Here is a 20,613-nt window from a genome sequence, read left to right as displayed (position 1 = left end):
TGTATTTTACCTAGCTTAAAAGGGTTTTGATGTTACACGTTCATACAGAGATGATCCACGATTGGGAGGTGTACAGTATCCAGCAGGAAGTGGATCCTGAGGTGGTGAGAAAGAGCACAGCGGACGCTGAGGAAATAGTGGCTTTGATGGGGAAAATAGACCTTTCTCCAGGAGAACCAATCGCCACTGGCGAGTCCACAGAGGCCCATGACTGTAAGACACACAACAGTTACACGGCAAACACCTGCACATGATTACCTCACTATATCCCTATTACACTGTAGTGAGCAAGGGTTGGAGATGCGAAATTATATGAACATTATTTTCATATTCAAAGCATGCACATTTTTTGTAAACATGCACATGTGCAAAACAGGCTGGTGGCCTTAACTATTTAGCATCGAGCTGAATGGTGGCAACCTTTTAAGGTATCGGGTTGGGTTCATACCTACCCCCTATATCCCAATGGAATCATACCACAGGAGAACTGTAAGGCCAAACATGCATGTAGGAGACTGGTTCAGTGGTTCAGTCATGACCTGGTAGATGTTAAAAGGTTAAAAGAATACATTTGCTGCATCACATTGTCAGGGTTCCTGGGTCGGTGACCCAGTGCTTTCAGTTCTGTCACGTTTTGTTTCTGTTGCCACATCAATGTCTTCACTTCCTGTTTTGTTCCCATGTCAGCTTGTATCATTAGTCAGATTATGTTCAGCCCTGTACTCACCCGTTTCCAATCATTGTCATCATTCCACCTGTGTATTTAAGCTCCTCTGTTTCACCACTTCTCTGTCGTGTCATTGAGGTTCTCGTGATGTTAATGTCGTATGTTCAGATCAGTCAGCCAGCCATTCAGTTCTTCAGTCAGTCGTCCACTCAGTCAGCCATTTCAGTTCGTGTTCTGTTCATCCAGCCTGCTTACAATAAACTCCATTATCCTGCACCGTGAGTCCAGCGTTTGGGTCATCCTTTCCTCGCCTCCACACACGACACCCCTGACACACATAGTATAAAAATGTATGTAGCAGGTCGCTTTGAGTGCTCAGATAGAGAAAAATGAGCTACATAAGAACCAGTCCATTTACCATTTACAATATAACTGCTGTGGATGAAAAGACTCACAAGTTCTACAGAAACAGACACTGAGTCACTCCAATGTGTTAGCAGTGGTGATAAAATTTCAGCTAATGTTTCTGGTCGTGTTTGCAGTGCTGGGCCGCATTCGGCAGTTGGAAAAGAAGCTGATGATCACAAACAGCCGCCTCCCGTCTGTCCGAGAGGTCTTGTCCCGCTTTTCCGGCAGACTGTCAGAAGCTCAAGGCTTTCTTGCGAAAGCAGACAGCAATGTGCACGAGACGGAGAATAAGAACCGAGCTAGTGTCCTCAAATTCCAGAGGCATGAGGTAATTTCCCGTGACCCCCCTCAGCTCTTACAGTGCCCTACTTCCCTCTCCCATCTACGCCCAGCACTCTGTGCTAAGTTTGATTCTCTGTTAGTTTTTAGTTCTATAGAATGGCTTCTTTCTTCCTTTTTTCAACTCAGAATACTTCAAACAGTGTTGAGTTGTGATTTTTCACACTAGTACCTGGCATTTAAAGACAGAAGTACAGTGTGTCCTTAGTCCGAAATGCACAGTTGCAAAAGAGCAGTGAGAGAAGGAGATCTGGTTGTACTTTACCAGTCATGTCAGAGAACTCTATTACTGTGGTATTTAGGTGATGAGAACAGAAACTTAAAACCATCTGTGGGAGTTACATTAGAAGGGGGGCCTGCACAGGGGAAAAAGCAACATTGCAATGCAAGTGTTTTTCCCACGATAATATCCACAGCCTATCCACACAAACATGACTGACTTTCTCATGATGCACCCAGCCAATTCACAGAGTTATGACTGTTAGTCTTATCCCCAGAGGAAAGAAAAACACAAAATACTGCTCTGCTAGAACACTAAGATGCACATAATGTACATGTTGAATATACCGAGAGCGGGGGTGTTTTTTTTAAACATCCGGGAAGCATTTACTCTATAACTTCCTCATTATAACTTTGAAGCATCTGCAATATCTCTCACTGCCATAAAGTTCCCATCACACTATTGCATGATAGAGCAAATGTTTAAAATATTTTCAGTTGGAAGGGATCTTGTTGTTCATCATAGCAGCTTGGCCTTGCAAGACTACTTGCATAAATGAACCCTTTTCTCATCACATTGTAATGCCACTTAGTATATTTCACACTTTACTTGAATTATCAGAGACCTCAAGGGCAGTAGGTCTCAGAGTCGTAGAGTAGGTTCAGTTCAAATCAGATGACACCCGCTGTTGCACTTGGCGACAGCAGGAAATAAAAACTCCCTTTTAACAGGAAGAAACCTCCAGCAGGCTCAGGGAAGGCCAGCCATCTGCCCTGAGTGGTTGGATAGGAGGAGAGGAAAAGGTCATAAAAATAAAAAATATGTACATAATTAACAAATTAGAGATATTTCCACGATACAACTTGTTGTGTTTGTTCAATCCAGCATGAAAGTTGATTTAAAATATAATTTCCTTCCTTTTTGTGACTAAGAATTTCATGTTAAAACAATATTCAAAGTTTTCTTTTGCATTTTTATGAAATATAACCATATGTATGCCCATTCAGACATTGTCACTAGTTGCCTTTTGCAATGTGAATTTAGTTAGCTAGTGTGTGCTCAAATATTTTTTTTAACTAGTGAATACTCCATAAAATTTTTAGGCAATTTAGAGACGGTTGAGCAGAAAATGTAAAAATTTGCTGACTTGAGATGGAATGGCCCAATATCTCTCCTCTTCAGACCAGATACTGAGGGATTTCTATGAGTCCTAAAATTAATTTTAAAGTTTAATTGGTCAGAACAAAGCTTTAACCATTTTTTTATCTAGCTATAGCACAGTTTTTGTTTTTATAATAGAGTCAAAATTTTAATTGTCGACATAAAAACGTGGTCATAATCGAAATCCAGGGATGTAGCAGAGCAGCTCCTGTTGGACTCTGCATTTGGTTACTTGTGAGAATGCATGTTATCAGGAGTGGGGATCCCCATTATCAGGGTGTCTGCCATGAATAGCTTCCTAGCCAAACACAGAGCCTCTCCTAATCCGGGGCTCTACCTAGCCTCAGCAGACTGGTCGACACCAGTATGCTGCTGTATGCTGCTGGCTGACCACAGCCAATCAGATGATCTCATCTCTGTGCAATACTCAGTCATGCGGTCAAATTAAAAGTGGGGTGTGGATGCTGAATCTATTATCTGTAACATACATGCCTAATATACTGCCTGAATGGAACAGCATAAATATTATGATTCCAATAAATAAGATTATTTATTAAATAGTATAGCTATTAACTATGTGACATTTAAAATTACTTGCAACAAAAATATACACAAACACAAATACTTCTACGCTGCATATGAAAGATTAACATTGCTTCCAAAGTAATGCCAGTGATGAAGTGTCTTAGCCCTTTAGTCTTTTTAGCGCAGTTATTTCAAAAATGCATCAGACTCAAAACTTGGCTTAAAGTCTGTGGGAATATCAGCTTCATTGATTTTTGACCTCTATAACCACTTTAACATTTGTTTAGTCTTTAAACAGGACTAAACAGGAAAATCTTTAGAATCTTCTTGTGAATTTTATATGTATTTTTGTAAACCTATTCAATGATAATCACATATTGGCACTTATTAGCAGTATTTTCTTCAGAATCTGCAGGAAAGCCTAGAATTTTAACATGTTAAGAATATCTAACAAACAAACCCCCAAAAAAGTATTGGACTCTGGTAAAAAAAATAAATAAATAAATAAAATAAAAATGGTGCTCTCTTTCTTTTCCTGCATCCTAGGTGAAGTTGCAGAGGCTAATGGAGGACCATGACACTGTCAACGACACTCTGGAAGCAGCCAGAGACTTTATCGCCCAAACAGAGAGAACTGTGGCTGAGGTGGACGCTTTGGGAAAGGTGAGGCAAATTACGGTCTGATGAGACTAAAAATATCTCAGGCCCTACTTTTATAATGATGGTCAGGTTTCTTTATGGCCTACTGAACAAAGCCTATGTATCATACCAAGGTAGCATAATCTAATACGGTGCCAAATGGAGTTGCAATATCCCAATATCCCAAGGATTAAATTGAATTCATTCCAGAAATGATTCCTAAGGCTTGACCTGGTCTGTGTTACATTGCACTGCTGGGCAATTTGATTTGGAAGCAATTTATGGATTGCTGGAAAGAAAATTGAATAAGCAGCATTCTCAAAGTGCTTTCCTGTTTTAGTCAAGTAGCTCTGTATTAAGTTTCTCTGTAGGGAATTACAATAATCTGAAAGTAACAATGTTAGCAAGTGTGTGTGTGTGTGTGTGTGTGTGTGTGTGTGTGTGTGTGTGTGTGTGTGTGTGTGTGTGTGTGTGTGTGTGTGTGTGTGTGTGTGTGTACATCTGTTACCTACAGTAGTTACCAGCATATTACGCTAAGCAGAGATTGCTGAGTCTGATAGGCTGGAACATGAAAGCACGTCTCGAGGTAATTGAGATATTTGTGTGTGTGTGTGTGTGTGTGTGTGTGTGTGTGTGTGTGTGTGTGTGTGTGTGTGCGTGCGTGTGTGTGTGTGTGTGTGTGTGTGCGCGCGCATCTGTGTGCAGAACGTGACTGAGTACCATGCAGCAATCGATGGCGCCAGCCAAAAGCTGACAGAGAAGACGGAGCGCCTCTCACTGGTTGACAGAGATCTGGTTCAGAAGGCTGACAGACACGCTGAGGGGCTGGAGAGACAAGCCAATGAGCTGGAAGAGTGAGACACCCATCTGAAAAAAACCTATGTAGCACACAGTTGCACATAGTAGCTTTTAGTAGACTTTTGCCCAGATAGGACCCGTTTATTAAACTTATTAAACATTTAATGCTTCATATAGTATTTAATTGAGACCTATGAAGTTTGTCCTAATTTCTATCATATATAAAATGTTAGAATAATACAGTTTCTTTGCATGTTTTTTGGTGACGATGATAAACGTATGGAATACACACTTTGAAACAATAAATTAGTTGTTAAGTGATGTTATATATGCATTGTGGAGCAGGAATCAGCTGGCTCACCAGAGAGTGGACAGATTCTGATGCTGCTGTCTTGCAGTGCGACTAGTGACAGCAGTCCGTGTTCTGCTCTGCAGTTTCAGTGAGCTTGAGGTAGCAGACTATGAACACTTGAGTTGAATCACACTGTCTCCCCCAGGGACCTGAGAAAGAGTGACGCCAATGGCTTTGTACAGAGGGCTATAACCGCTGCCAACGTCTACAACAACATAGTGAAATACGTCGACGATGCCAACATCACCTCACTCACCACCTTCAACTTATCCGAAAGAGCTGAAGATGTATGTCAGATCATGCAGTTTTAAGGCATTCATTTACTGCATTCAACTTTCTATCAGTCTTTGTTATTTTTCTTCATACATCTGTCTTTTAGGCCACCAGTGGGATCAATGCGCAGCTTGAATACCTCATAACACAGAGTGACAATGTTTTCAAGGAATCTGTCACACTGCGTTCAGAGCAAATTGGTATGGATATCAACAGAATTATATATTACGGACATATTAGTCATATTTAAGCTGTATACTGTTCATAGTATTTTTGTTGTCTAATACATTTTTCTGTAACAGAGCTAAAACATGAGGTGACTGACAAGCTAAAATACATTGAGGAGACCAAAGAGACCATGGGATACAACATGAAAAAACTCTCAGAAATTGTGCAGGACATCAGTGAACTCCAAACAGGTGAGAATATACTTTTCTTATATGTTTCAGAAGGAGACCCGTGGCATTTTTAAACTATATTTTATCACACAGACTGGAACAGTTGTAATAGCTAACAAGGCAGGCCTTGCTAGGATTTCCAATTGAATGTGTGATAAAAAATAAATAAATAACACACAAAATAAAATGTTTTTTGTTCTTTTACTTGAGTGGTTTGGTCCTAAAGTCAGCCAATGCATGAATCCCCCAGGGGTTTTATATAGTTAAAATTTAAAAAGTAGCTTTCTTTGAAAATCAGAGATGTAGGCCTTACAGAACTACAGGAGCAATAGAGGATATTCACAATTAGCTTGATCTGTTGAAATTCAGCTAAAATGGTTAGACCTTTTATTCTAAAATCCAGTCTGACTTGAATAAAGTTGCCACTTTGATGAAACTGTGAAACGGTGAAACTCAAGCTTGCATATACACATGGGTGCGGGCTTGACCGATACGCTCTGCTACTTAAACAAATAGCACTATACCTCTGTCAGGAATGCATACTAGGAACAATATGTGTAGATTTTGATTTTAAACTACTTTAACTACAGCCTTCTCAAATAAACTATCACGACATCGTGATCTGTTATCAGCTAGCATAAAAACCTAGCATATGGCCCACTTTGTCTTAAGGATAATATTTTCTTCTTCCATCCAAAAATTCTGCATTTAGGTTTGTGCAGTTTCCTAGTCTGTGTGCATGGTTTAGCAACTCATTTAGCTGCATGCGCCCACAATATCTGTTCCCCTATTTTAAAAATACGTGCAGACAGCCTCACTTCACAGATATGTCTTCTCTGTTTTGGCCATAGCAATTTTTTTCCCATAGTTTGGCAATACTGACCCAAATTAGTTCTTTACCTTAAAGTTTCTGCATTATCAGGACTAAGGAGGACATTGGCAGAAATCTCCATCAATTGAATGCTTTAGTTGCTAACATGCGAGTTTGCGGTTTGTTATAAATGTGCACTAATTTTCAGACAGAACACCACAACGTCTGGAGTTTACCTCAGAAGTGGCTTCAGAGACTCTGAATCGCTCAGCAGAAGTTCTTCAGTCTATCACCCCCATTAGCAGCAAAGTAGAGGAGTGGAACAACAACATGAAAAATAACGAATATTCCACAGCTGCCTATGAACAGGCTGTTGCCTCTGCAGGGGAAGCAGGTATATATCAAAATTACTACATTTTATGAGATTTGTATTCAATGAGTAGAACACACTATTCTGGTTTTCATGTTAGCTATTGTTATTCCTATCGGCTTTTTTGACTTACAGTTCCTTTCCACACCACATTTAAAGTTGATTTTTCTTCGTTATTTTTTTGGCAGTGGAGAACCTGAATTTGCTTGTTCCTACCCTGCTGGACAAGCTGAAGGTTGTTGAGGATAAGAAGCCTGTCAACAACGTGACCACCAACATCATGAGGATCAGAGAGCTCATAGCCCAGGCCCGGAGTGTGGCCAAGAAAGTTAGTTCATTCCTTTTGACAAATGATATCCCAATTTAGTCATTACCACTATAGCAAAGGATGACTGACTTCCATGTGCAATCATTTTATATTTGATGACATGGCTCTGTTGTTGCACCCCTCCTACCCTTTCATTTTGAGCCATAGAAGAAAAGACAAAAGAGGGAGAACAGCAACATCACCTTGATTCCATTAGACAAATTATATAAGGATCAGCTGGACTGGAATTGGATTTCAAAGTGGCTTGCAGCAGCTGTGGCTCGTATAAAGCTGCTTAAAATCATGCCATATGGTGCAGTCAATTGGTAAAAAGTTATCTGACAAAATTTTAAACACTTTCAATTAAAAAAAATGTTTTGCTGGACTAAAAGAAGGAAAAAAGTAAAGTTATTAAATAAAAATAGTAAATATAGCAATACAACACAAAAACAGAAAGCAGAACCACCAACTGTAGCTGCAGACTAAATAAAGCCAACAAAATATTAATCAGAGAATTTAAAAGATGATGATATATGATCATGATAATTAATGAGCATTGAAATTAGCTTTAGCTAGCCTGTAACTAAGGCCCAATCAAACAAAATGTTGTTATACCACAATATTTAGAGGAATTGATATTAGTTAATAAGAACAACCCAAGGTCCTTGCACCTTAGTCATCGAGCTGACCATGAGTTGACATCCAGTTGACCATGAACTTTTCTGTATGCCACAGTATTCTGGAGTCAGATGTGAGGCTGTCTGTCCAATAGCTAAAACTTGGCAGAGACTGGGTCATGAAACAGGACAATAATCGCATCACACAACAAATCTACAACAGCTGAAAAAGAAAAGAATCAGAGTGTTGCAATGACTCAAAGTCCAGACCTCAACCCAATTGAAATGCTGTGGTCAGACCTTAAGGGAACTGTGTATAGATGCAAAGATCGGTCAACTGAGGGAACATTGTAAAAAGAAGAAAAAAAATGGGCCTAAATTCTATATGATAATAATCTATTGAATCATTGGGTATCCATAGTTTTCACACATGATTTCTGTATTTTTGCTTATTTTTTGTTTTTCTTTAAAATTTTAGAAATGAAATTTCTTCTTACCATGTCTACACAGGTGACCACTACAAAAAGAAAGGAAAAGTAAAAACTGTCCACATACCTGACGTGTTAGCTTTGTTAGTATTTCAGCATCCCCTCTTGACTATCAAAATACTTCCCTATAATTTTTCTACTTAATAAAACCCTTCTACTCCACTCCACTACTCCAGTTAAAATTTTCACACCAGTCATTATGAAGCTGTAAACCTTTTTAAATTCACGTTCTGCTATCAGATATCAAGATGATAATTGCTAACAAAGAGAACTCAGTTTCCTGTATTTTCTGCCCCAGGTCCAGGTCTCCATGAAATTTAACGGACAGTCCTCAGTGGAGGTTCATCCTCACAGCAATTTGGAAGAACTGAAGACAATGACATCCATCAGTTTATTCATGAGGGTGGACCCTGACAAGGATCCCATAGAGGACCGATTCATCCTATACTTGGGAGACAGAAATGTGAGGAATCCAGGCAGAATAAATTTTGTTCCTTTCTCTTTCTGGGTCATCAGTTATGATAAAATAAATGCCAACTTTCAAAGATGAAAAGGAGCTTGTGTGCATGAATAGCATGTTGTGATCATGAGAACAGAAATGACTTTGAATGGCTTTGAAAGCACCCATTTGCCCCCTTCCAAAGATGTCCAAGAGACGCCTGAGACAATGGTGCATCTGTGTGACTTCAAAGTTCATTTACATAAATACTGTTTTCCCCTGCCTGCCAGGGTATAGAAACAGTACAGCATACCCAATGTGAGGCCTCTTTGTTCTCTTTAACAGCGCTTCACCTTGGTGATTTTACCATCACTGTAATCTATGCAGTGATGTTTTTCACTGTGGAATAATAGGCCCAGCAGTAGTTAGTCACAAATGATGCATAGTTATGCTTTTGAAACCACTGTACACTGAAATAAAGTAACACCACACAGTTGGAAACTCGTACCACCATTATAACATGCTGAAGTGTTTTAAAATGACACAGCTAAAGCCTTTGTAGTAAAATGAACACTCTGTTTTCTGCTACTCCTGCCTTCAGGGTGTAAAAGACTACATGGGCTTGGCCATCAAGAATGACAACCTGGTGTTTGTTTATAAACTTGGAGCTGAAGAAATTGAGATCCCATTGAGTTCAAAGCCTGTCAGCCAATGGCCAGCAGTCTTCAATTACGTCAAAATAGAGAGGTAAATGAGCTTTAACCTCTTAACATCCACATGATCACTGGCAGCATATCTATAGTTAAGGTTGGGGTAGGTTGGGTTTTGGGTTATCATTTGGCCCCTTTTTTTTTAGAATTTTTATGTCTTTGAAACACTCAAATTTATGTGGCTAAAAGAAAAAAAAAACAACCCTAATCTTTAACCAAAAGTGGTTGCCATTTTAATTGTGCTAGGCATTATTTGAAAATCATACATACAGATTTGTTGTAGCACACAAAAGTGACTGAAACCTCTAAAGCCTTAATCGTCATCAGAGGTGACCCTAACCCCAGTACTAACCCTGATTATAATCCTAGGCAAATGGAGTATGTAATAAAATATAGGGTTAGGATCCAGTTTGGGCTAGATTCAACACCTGAAAGGCCTAACTAAAATTTATATACATATATCACGTGAAGTTTCTGAACAGTAGCAGAACTATGGGGCCATTTATATCCAAATATTTAAAGTCCAGGAAAAATGTCCCATATACTAGAGCACCTTCTAGCTTTACACTCACTCAAAAAGGTGAGCGTGATAGAGTCATAGAATGATACATATTGTTGGGCTATATTTAAAATCTTTGCTATATAAGTTACTAATACACTGATCTTGACAAGGAACTGAAAATTTGTTCTTGGTCCCAGTGGTTTCGCTTCTCCTCAAAACACAAGGGAAATCCTGCTAACACACATCACAGTTGGTGTGGCTAACTTTTGTTGTGATATGTGCATTAGCAAATTTTGAGAAAGCTGAGCAGGTAGCATTCATGAAGTTCAAGCTAGGAGGAGGTCACAGTGGTAACTTGCAGATCTTTGCTTGCAGACTGGGCAGGCATGGAAAAGTCTTCCTAACAGTCCCAAGTCAGAGCTCCACTGATGAACAGAAGTTTATCCAGAAAGGTGAAGCTCCAGGCACTGAATCCCTGTTTGACATTGACCCCCAAGATCTAGTGTTTTTTGTTGGGGGTGTCCCACCAGATGTTGAGGTAATATAAATTACAACATTTCTTCAATATAAAGAAATCTTTCTTTCTTTTAGAAATCTGACATGTGACTGTTTCTTTGTTACAAACCAGCTTCCACCTCCTTTGAGTCTTGCACCTTTCGTGGGCTGTATTGAATTGTCATCGTTGAACAACGACGTCATCAGTCTTTACAATTTCAAACAGACTCACAAAATAAATGTAACCACATCTCCACCGTGTCCCAGGTAAACGTTTGCATGGCTAAATGTATGTGTCAAAGGGTCTCAAGGGCAAAAATATACAAGTTCAACAAGCATTGACCACCCACTGTATAATTTAAACACAACTTACCTGAACATTGCTACAGAAATCTGACATTTTTTTGACATCTCAAACATTAAGTTCATATTTAGCCTGTCTGATTTTCAAGGGATGTATCTTAACTTAATTTGTCACATAGATGGTTTGAAATTGTCTAAGGTACCAAATCATGTTTCCAATTCTGCTCTCAGGTACAAGTTGGCATTTTCACAGAGTCGCATTGCAAGCTACCTATTTGATGGAAAAGGCTACGCATTCATCAGTAATATTGAGAGGAGGGGGAAGTTTACTGCTGTCACAAGATTTGATATTTCAGTACGAACTATCGCAAGTGATGGTGTACTTTTCCTCATGGCTAATGAGGTAAGTCATCTGGAAAACTAACAAGAGTCTCACATCTCGAAAGCTTTTAGTTTTTCTTACCCATGTGCTACCCGTCTGTAAAGCAGGTCAACTGCCAACATTTCTATTCTCATAATGAACCCTATAATAATGACCATCAGTAACTGGTTTATTACAATTGTATAAGGCCAATATAAATATGTTTCATTTCTGTTTTTTCAGGATAAATTCTTTCTTTTGGAATTAAAGAACGGCATCCTGCGTCTAATGTATGACTTTGGCTTCAGCAATGGGCCAAAGCTTTTAGAGAACAACTTAGCAAAGCTGCAAATAAATGATGCAAAATACCACGAGGTAGCTTTTTGTGTCTTTATTAAAACTCTTAAATGATCCCAAGTTAAAAATGCGAATGTCTTACAATAACTGTCTGTGATGGGACATTTCCTCAGGTGTCAGTGATCTACCATCAGTCAAAAAAGGTTATACTGTTGGTGGATAAGAGTCATGTTAAGTCCATGGAGAACCCAAAAACCACCCTGCCCTTCGCAGATATTTACATAGGTGGAGCTCCCTCCAGCATCCTGAAATCCAGGTGAGCTAAACATACATGCAAACAAGGAATAATATTTATCCTATTTAGTATTTATCATTTAAGTCCCAATATATAGCCATCCAGCTAACTATAAATTACTCCAAATGGAAATAGCTCTGTTCTTTATAATCTATATTCTTATTGTTAACAGCTTTTTGTAGAATATGTGGAGACTACATTAGAGCTAATACATCATTTAAAATTTGTTATTTCATCACATGGCCAGAAAGTTGCTTTCCGTCTCCAACAATAACTGCATAATATGTCATTTTAAATAAGTGGTTAGTTTTTCTCGGTTGCTTCTGGAGACTGCACCTTCCTCTCTAACAGCAGAACTTTTGGAGTAGGTAGAGTTTTCTTTTTTAACTTCCTGACTTTGTTTCTTGCAGCTTTAAATTTGAAATATATGTGTTCCCATAGGCCAGAGCTGTCCTCTGTGGTTGGCCTGAAGGGCTGTGTGAAAGGATTCCAGTTCCAGAGAAAAGACTTCAACCTGCTGGAAGAACCTGGCACCATTGGTATTAGCAGCGGCTGCCCAGAGGAGTCCTTTGTAAGTTGTGCATCTACCACGTCACATCTTAAGTGATAATGCAATGTGACTGTCCCTCTGAAACCAATACCAAATATAGTAAACATCTGCACAGACAAGATACAGTGTAGTCCAGCAGCTTTAGCCCATATTGTCACTGCTAGGTCACTGAAATGTGTTTTCGTCTTGACAGATGTCGCGCAAAGCTTATTTCTCTGGAAAGAGTTACCTCGGTTCCACAGCAAAGATTTCACCATTTGACAACTTTGAGGGCGGATTTAACTTCAGAACACTGCAGCCCAGCGGACTCTTGTTCTACCACAATGAAGGGGTAAGCACACCTACATGTACATACATGTTTACTGTGTGTTAGGACGCGCATTTTCAAATGCAAAACGAATGCTTTTGCAATGTTAAAGCAACGTTGTCTTTTTTAAGCGCTGCTTAAAAAACATTTCTTTTGCTTCAGTCTGACGAGTTCAGTGTCTCCCTGGAGAATGGCGCAGTGGTCCTAAACAACAGAGGCGTAAAGGTCAAATCACACAAGAAACAATACAATGATGGAAGGTCGCACTTCTTACTGGCTTCAGTGAACAATCAGAAGTAAGTATTTAACTTCACTGTTGGCTTCTGGTGCACATCTGTGTTAGTCTTTGAGGCTCCACATCCTGTTTCCTCTCGATTATATACATTTAAATAAAGTCTCAAAAGAAGAATGGATGCACTGGTTGAACCTTCATATAGGAACTTAACCACGTGTTAGCGGTGGGTTTTGTTTGTTTGTTTTTTTACTCAGTAATATTACACAATTACATTTAGATCATTGTTTTTGTCATACAAAAATTATTTTATCTCATTATTTTAAATTGCTAGGTTCTGAAAGATGTCAGCATGCTTTGGTATCAGATCCATTATGTATGCTTTACAGCAACACTGAGAAAGATCTTAGTCACAGCTTGTTGCAGTTTAATCCAAACCACATTTTTTTCCAAACACCTAGCAAATGTGAATGCAAAAACACAACTAACCAGTAAAAGAATTACACCACAGCCACTACATCCACCAGCTAATATGTGCTTTAAAATAGGTATTCTAAACATGATCAATGGACATCATCTGGATTACTGTAAAGTTGCAAATGCATTTGTCATTTAGTAAACATTATTAATTATCACATTATATCAATTTACTTGTTTATTGATAGTAGTTAGTCAAAAATGTTAAATATGAGGATATTAGAGCTAAAAAGACCAAAAGCACACATATGTAACATTTCAGCAGACCTTATATATCTTCAACAATTACACTGCATGTGGCATAGACAATATCTTGCAGGAAAATAACAACTTTGGGCAATGCAACAACAAATAAGAACAGCAGCACGAGAATAAGACAACACGTTAGTGCAGTGCATGATGCCTGCATCTCTGATAAGATCTGGTGATCCTTTTATAAACATGGGTGACAAGTTAATGTCACATACGCCCCTGCACCCAAAGGGGCGCATCAACAACTAAAGAAAATCTTCTGAGGGGCTTCAACTCCTTACTTCAGATACTCATTGCTGGTGGATGACGAAGACAAGCAGTTCAAGAAGCGGCCGACATCAGCCGCGGGATCGTCATACGATTCTGATGTGAAGACTTTCTACTATGGAGGATCTCCGAGCAGCACTTCCAAGAACTTCACGGGCTGCATCAGCTATGCCTACATCAACAGGTAAGTCACCCCCTCTCTCCAGTAAAAGAGGGGGTATTATGTTATTTCAAGTTAAACTGTGAGGAGATGGAGCTTGCTGCTAAAAAGATGAAAAATTTAGCAAATATAAAAATGCCAAAAAAAATGCATGTTACCATATTTAGCAGCATTAAAAAACATGTTTACAGTTTGGTTAAGTAAACCGTATAGCTGGCCCTGTAGGTAATTCTACCATCTATGGTGAAAGCAGTAGTATTGCAGAGTGTTCATTTAGCTCACTCGGTTGAGTAAGTGACAAATATATTGTGAGGTTAATGCAGACACCTGGTTTGAATCTGCCCTGAGACCATTCATTGTGTGTCTTCCACTGTCCTAGTGAAGTAAATGTTAAAAAGCCATTTCATAGCTAGATAGATAGATCAGTGTTTCCCAACCAACCAATTTCACATTAGAAAAATCACACGACACACCACCAAACAAAAATGTCACAAATAGCATAATGATAGTTTTTCCCCACGCACCAGGCATAGCGTGCGTAATAGTTCTTCTTCGTCTTCTTCTGTTTTACTGGCAGTTGGAAACCCATTTAATTAGAGCAGGTAGTTGAACTGCACTCTAGTGGAAGAGAATCTAATTGTTCTGCCCGTTACTCACACCGGTCGCTTAAAGTACTAATCAGGTGAAACCAGATAATCTTCCACGGCACACCTGATCACTTTTCACGGCACACCTACGTGCCGCTGTACAGTGGCTGGGAAACACTGAGATAGATACATAGTTTTGCCCTTTGCAGCTCCATTTGGGCAAACCCACTATGGCCTGCTAGCAGAAAATTGTTATGGGGCCTCCAATGAAAACAACTGCGCGGTCTGCATGGACTAACCATAAGGAGGCCAGTTTGGGTGTAGGGTTTAAAGACCCAAAAGGGCATAGCAAAACCCACACTTACCCCTGAGGGCCTGGGTAACTGTGGGTTTTGCTATACCAACCCCCACCCCACAGTTCACCCACAGCTACCCACTGTAGGCCCACACAGGCATATTTGCTAGGGTCTTAGTAATAGGGGATCATCTGATCACAGCTTGTCCCTCTCTAATATTGTATGGCCTTTACCTTTCAATAAAAAACACCTTGAGACTGCTGTTATTGTGTATTGATGATACACATAAACGTTAAAATGAACTCCATCATCTAGAGTGGGTTATTTTTTTCATAACTCATCCATTTGGATTTTGACAAGTCCCAAAGGCGTGGTCACTTTGGCTGATAAGTGTACTGACAGTGGTAACTGTAGTGGATTGTAGTCTGCTACACCTCACCTCCACAATTTGGACTCGGAGAAATGGATCACTCACTGTGTTTGCATTTTTAGCAAACACATTTAGCATTTTTAATGGAATTATCTGTGTGGGTGTGTAGTACACACCAATCAAGAAGTTTGTGCTTTAGTTTTAATTCAATTCAATTCAGTTTTATTCATACAGCGCCAAATTACAACAACAGTCACCTCAAGGCACTTTATATTGTAAGGTAGACCCTACAATAAAACATACAGAGAAAAAAACCAACAATCATATGACCCCATATGTGCAAGCACTTTTGCGACAGTGGGAAGGAAAAACTCCCTTTTAACAGGGAGAAACCTCCAGCAGAACCAGGCTCAGGGAGGGGCGGCCATCTGCCGCAACCAGTTGAGGTGAGAGAAGGAAGACAGGATAAAGACATGAGTGAAAACTGATGTTTCGTTTGTTACGTGGCACTAATTGGAAGGTATGTGTATTGGAGAATTGACAGCATTAGCTGGCAACTTAGTAATTCCTCCTGTCATCCATATAAATTATATTCACTTCTGGCTATTCCAAATAATAACAAAAAAAACCCAAAAACAACTCACAATATTTTGGGAGCCAAAACACTTGCTGAAACCAAAGGTGACATTATGGTTAGTGCTTTCATCTTTTATATACAGTCTATTCAATGAATAATGTGTTGAGAGTGTTTGACACTTCTGCCGTGTCACTGTAGACTAGACCGGGACATTGAGCCTGAGGACTTTAAGAGCTACCCAGAGAAGGTCCAGATTTCCCTGGAGGGCTGTCCTGTACAGCGACCCCCGGCTGCACTGCTGTCAAGGCACAGGACTAACACTTCTGGAACCAAACAGTCACAAAAGGTGAAGTGAAAATAGCACGTACAGGAGACTTAGTTAAATATGAATGTGTTCTACAAACATTTTTGGGCTGACTGATAACCTGATATTTAATAAATGTTCTCATAGGTCACCAGAGATAAATCTAGCCTCCCCCCAGTGCTGACTGAGCTAGAAAGTGATGACCAGGAATCAGCAGAGCCAAACATCAAGTCCTGCTTTCTTTCTTCAAGTCCCAAATCGATTCACCACGCCTTCCGGTTCGGCAGCATTGCCAACAGCAGGCAGCACTACGCAGACTTCCCAGACTCCCTTTCTCAGAGGTAGATCAAGACAAGAACTTTAACCTCAGTGTCATGTCTGCTTAAAGCTGCACAAATTCTTGTGTGATTAAATGCATCTTTGTTCTTCCAGGTCCCACTTCTCCTTGTCAATGAAGACCCACTCATCTTTTGGCCTCATCTTTTATGTATCTGATGCCCAAGAGGACAATTTCATGGCACTCTTTCTGGCCCATGGGAAACTTGTGTACACTTTTAATGTAGGAGACCAAAGAGTTAAAATCAAGAGTGAAGACAAATACAATGATGGTGCCTGGCACAGTGTAAGTTCATGAATTCATTCCATCACTGAATTTTATATTTATGCCAGCATGAGTGTTTGTTTATGTAAGAGACAACCTCTTCTCATCCCAAAGGTTATTTTTATCCGTGATGGGAATGTGGGGCGATTAATAGTTGATGGGCTCACAATGCTGGAAGACAGCGTTCAGGGAAACAACGTCTCCTGGCACATCAGCAGCCCCCTCTATGTTGGAGGAGTTCCTGCAGGGAGAGCCCAGAAGAATATTCAGGTACAAGTCAAAATTTGCCATGTGAAAAACATTAAGCAACAGAAAAAAATGGGACAACTGGAATCTTATAAAGGACTTTATTTATAGCCCTATGTTTGTCCGGAAAATGTGTGGACATCCAGCCCTGTCTGTTCCCACAGACAAGAGGAAACCGCTATTGTGACCTTAAGAAAGAAGGTTTCCTCTCAGTTTCGAGTATTGGAGCTGATATAGTGGAGCCCTTCTCCTTCCTATTAATCCCACTGTTCAAAAATTGGCTGCTTTTCAGATGTGGGCGGAGCACAAGGCACTCAGAGATCGTTCCTGATGAATAAGAATGACTTTAGCTAACAGTTTAAAATAATAATTGCTGCATTCTTCTGATGTACTAGCTCCATTTCACTGTAAGCTGATAAAATGTAAAAGTGTGAGGTGATAATTCTCTGTGGGGTGTGACACTAAAAGCAATGTCTTGTACATTGCACAAAGTCACCAAATGACTCAGTCTTACTATGAAAATATTGATTAATGCGGCCTTAAAGACAGCTTATATGACAACTACTATGGTCAAATGTGGGGATTACTGTTAAATGCTGAAATTACATAAGATGAGCTTATAAGGGAAGAGTCACAAAGTTATCAAACAGACCACTAAGATTGCACAGCTACATTCACTTAAACTTTGCTTAGCATTAGCCGTCATTAGCCATACAGAGCCACTAGTCATACCAGACCAAATAGGGCTATAGCTGCAGGGTCCTCAAATATACTGTAGTGAGCAGGAGTTTGTTGTGTTGCTTGTAAGTAGAGCTCTACTCTACCATTATAGGTTGTCTACTGAAAGGTCAGTGGCTCGGTCCCCAGCTCCTCCACCCTACATGTTGAAGTATTCCTGGGCAAGACAGAAGAAACTGAACCCAATGCATTCACTGGAGTGTGAAAGTGTGCATGAATGTTAGAGCACTTAGAGTAAAAGTACTGTGTTGATGTGTATGTGACTGAGGCTTGTAGTAGAAAACACTTTCAGTACTTAGTACATTAGAGTAGAAAAATCAGTATATGAGCACTACTGTGGATAAGTGGATGTGTTATTTAGTAGTTCTTTAAAATATTCTGTGATGCCTTTTTAGGTTTGTTTCTGTGTGGATTATCTTAATTTATCATTCTTTTTGTTATCTTTCATCTTCAGAGAAACTCTGCATACAGCTTTACTGGCTGTATAAAGAACCTTCAGCTTGATGGAAAGCAGCTCTCCTCTGTGGCAGACACATTTGGGGTCACTCCATGCTTTGATGGAGTCTCTGAGGGAGGAACATACTTCTCAGAAGAAGGAGGATACATTGTCCTGGGTGTGTTTCTAGCAATTTCACGTCTGTGTTATTTTTCTGTAACCTAGAAATATGTTGTATGCAGAGTTTTGTGCAATCTTTCTCACAGTGAGTAACACCACACATATTTTTCCACTATCTGCAACTGTTTGCAAACTGAGCATCTGTTAAATTACACAGTTCATTAGCCTCACAAGGCCCACAGTCTCTCTCGTGTTCACGAGGAGAGTGTGGCTGGCTGAGGGAACTCGATAGCCTAAGTGCAGCTGTGGTAAAAATGTGTGAGTGTTAAAGAAGCACAAAAGAGGAAAAGGCAAAGCTGAGAGCCCTAAGAAACTCAGGACTCAAATGATTTCACACTCGCACCCACCTCAGAATAACTGATGAACGTAGCTAAAGGGTTATGGGGCCATAATAAATAAGAATAACTCAGACCTCACGTCATCTTCCTCCAAATTCAGATGATTCTTTCAACCTGGGACTGAGGTTTGAGCTGGTGATGGAGGTGCGCCCTCGTGTGGCATCAGGGGTGCTACTACATGTGCACTCAGCAGATGACTATTTCACTGTGTACATTCATCAAGGAGCGGTACGTTTTTACGCAAAATACACACATTCGTGTTGGTTCAAATGAAGTTTTTTCGTTCAAAAGAACTGTCGTCTTCTAGACAGATTATAGCATTAGTATTTTTGCAGGTGGTGGTTCTTGTAAATGATGGGACTCGTGAGTTCTTCACAAAGGTGTCACCAAAACAGGGAGTGTGTTCGGGCAGTTGGCACAAAATTACCGGTAAGAATTCCTTTGTGATCACACTGTAGGTTTATTATTCAGAACTGATGTGTTCTGTGGCAGCACTGTTAATGTTACACTAAGATCACTCTCTGAAAAATAATCTGGCATTGTATATTGTATGTGCAATGTTACATCTTCCACGTCTGAAAAAGGAATAAACACACAAATGCCTTAATCCAGCATTCTATTTAAAGACCACCAGGGGGCGAGGCCTGTGGTTTCAAAAAGACTGACTGAAAATAGCTTTCTGTGTCAAGGAATGAGTTAATGGGCTCAGTCACTCTTTTTGTGTCCATCCATCCATTCGCTTCCGCTCATCCTTTTCAGGGTTGCGGGGGGCGAGAGGCACCACCGCCTTTTTGTGTCATAATGAAAAAAAACAATCAATTTTATTTTTTTATTTTTTTTTACAGTAGCTAGTCAAGTTTAATGTTTAATGAAAGCGTTCTGTAATGTTTGGTTTCAGTGATACGGGATGACAACGTTGTCCAGTTGGATGTGGATTCTGAGATCAACCATGTGGTGGGACCTCTGAGCCCCAGCTCCACAGATAGCAGAAAGCCTGTATTTATTGGTGGCACTCCAGGTGAGCTGGTGACAATTGCTCCTCCTGATTTTGTCCTGTCGGTATAAAGCTGTTAATAATGCCTTCTACCTCCTCTCAGATGGTTTCCTTCCAGAAAGTGCTGCTACGAGGAAGGCCTATGTGGGCTGCATGAGAAACCTGACAATCAACAACAGCCGAGTAAACTTCAGCAAAGCGGTCCTGGTCAGCGGAGCTGTCAGTGTTGGAACCTGTCCAGCAGCATAAGATTTCTGTGATCTCTAGTTCAGCAAAGCAATGACCAAATGCATAGTAGAAACCCCATATCATCAGTCTTTTTCCTTTCTGACACGTTTGTGTGCTTTTTGTGTAGAAGTTGTCGGTTTTTGTTTTTCACTCCCACCAAGAGTATGACCAAAACGTCCATTCAATTAAAGCAAACACCCGTTATAAATAAACAAATCAGATTGATTCCTCCAGCCCACAGTGTGAAGCACACACACACACACACACTAACTGTGTTACTGTATGTTCCTCCACTTCATAATCTTGATGGCACATGTGTTTTTTTGTACAAGTTCATTTTCAAAGCTTTCCTTTTGTACTGTTTTATTTCTGATAATAAATAACATTTTACCTCCACTGAAGCTTTTTTACATGTGTGTTCTCCTATAGTGCACTTGTTCATTTCATTAACACCAAAATCAGCTGAGACTGATTATCAACCTCGTATATGCATGCAACAATGCACAGATATACTCAGTAAATTAAAAATGGTCAGAACACAGGAGTGTTTTCTTTTGGTTTTTTCCACAGTCCAGTGACATGTACATCCAAAGTGTCCACCCAATGACTCAGATGAAAATTAAACAACTGTCACAATCTTGTTGAAGGTAGTTAACTTGTTTGCAGTCAGTTTAATCAGCCACTAGATGGCGACACAT

At 39.8% G+C, this 20,613-nt stretch overlaps 1 protein-coding gene across 1 annotated transcript in view; it reads left to right on the top strand.

Moving 5' to 3' along the window:
* lama4 (laminin, alpha 4) overlaps positions 1–20,452 on the top strand; it is a 32,762-nt gene extending 12,310 nt beyond the window's left edge. The window contains exons 12-40 of the mRNA XM_063495680.1: positions 49–213; positions 1,210–1,403; positions 3,867–3,983; positions 4,665–4,813; positions 5,255–5,396; positions 5,489–5,582; positions 5,685–5,801; positions 6,800–6,985; positions 7,150–7,289; positions 8,672–8,836; positions 9,414–9,559; positions 10,400–10,562; positions 10,653–10,786; positions 11,054–11,225; positions 11,427–11,558; positions 11,654–11,796; positions 12,217–12,346; positions 12,519–12,656; positions 12,795–12,928; positions 13,880–14,044; positions 16,049–16,196; positions 16,302–16,495; positions 16,587–16,776; positions 16,870–17,025; positions 18,194–18,353; positions 18,794–18,921; positions 19,029–19,122; positions 19,592–19,711; positions 19,791–20,452. Of these exons, the coding sequence (XP_063351750.1) occupies positions 49–213; positions 1,210–1,403; positions 3,867–3,983; positions 4,665–4,813; positions 5,255–5,396; positions 5,489–5,582; positions 5,685–5,801; positions 6,800–6,985; positions 7,150–7,289; positions 8,672–8,836; positions 9,414–9,559; positions 10,400–10,562; positions 10,653–10,786; positions 11,054–11,225; positions 11,427–11,558; positions 11,654–11,796; positions 12,217–12,346; positions 12,519–12,656; positions 12,795–12,928; positions 13,880–14,044; positions 16,049–16,196; positions 16,302–16,495; positions 16,587–16,776; positions 16,870–17,025; positions 18,194–18,353; positions 18,794–18,921; positions 19,029–19,122; positions 19,592–19,711; positions 19,791–19,936 (4,262 nt within the window). The 3' untranslated portion in view covers positions 19,937–20,452. The remainder of the gene's footprint in view (positions 1–48; positions 214–1,209; positions 1,404–3,866; positions 3,984–4,664; positions 4,814–5,254; positions 5,397–5,488; positions 5,583–5,684; positions 5,802–6,799; positions 6,986–7,149; positions 7,290–8,671; positions 8,837–9,413; positions 9,560–10,399; positions 10,563–10,652; positions 10,787–11,053; positions 11,226–11,426; positions 11,559–11,653; positions 11,797–12,216; positions 12,347–12,518; positions 12,657–12,794; positions 12,929–13,879; positions 14,045–16,048; positions 16,197–16,301; positions 16,496–16,586; positions 16,777–16,869; positions 17,026–18,193; positions 18,354–18,793; positions 18,922–19,028; positions 19,123–19,591; positions 19,712–19,790) is intronic.
* Positions 20,453–20,613: the final 161 nt, after the last annotated feature.

The sequence above is a fragment of the Pelmatolapia mariae genome, linkage group LG15, assembly GCF_036321145.2.
Source record: "Pelmatolapia mariae isolate MD_Pm_ZW linkage group LG15, Pm_UMD_F_2, whole genome shotgun sequence".
NCBI lineage: Eukaryota > Metazoa > Chordata > Actinopteri > Cichliformes > Cichlidae > Pelmatolapia > Pelmatolapia mariae.
Note: the sequence above shows the minus strand (reverse complement) of the source record. Positions and strands in the feature narration are given on the sequence as shown.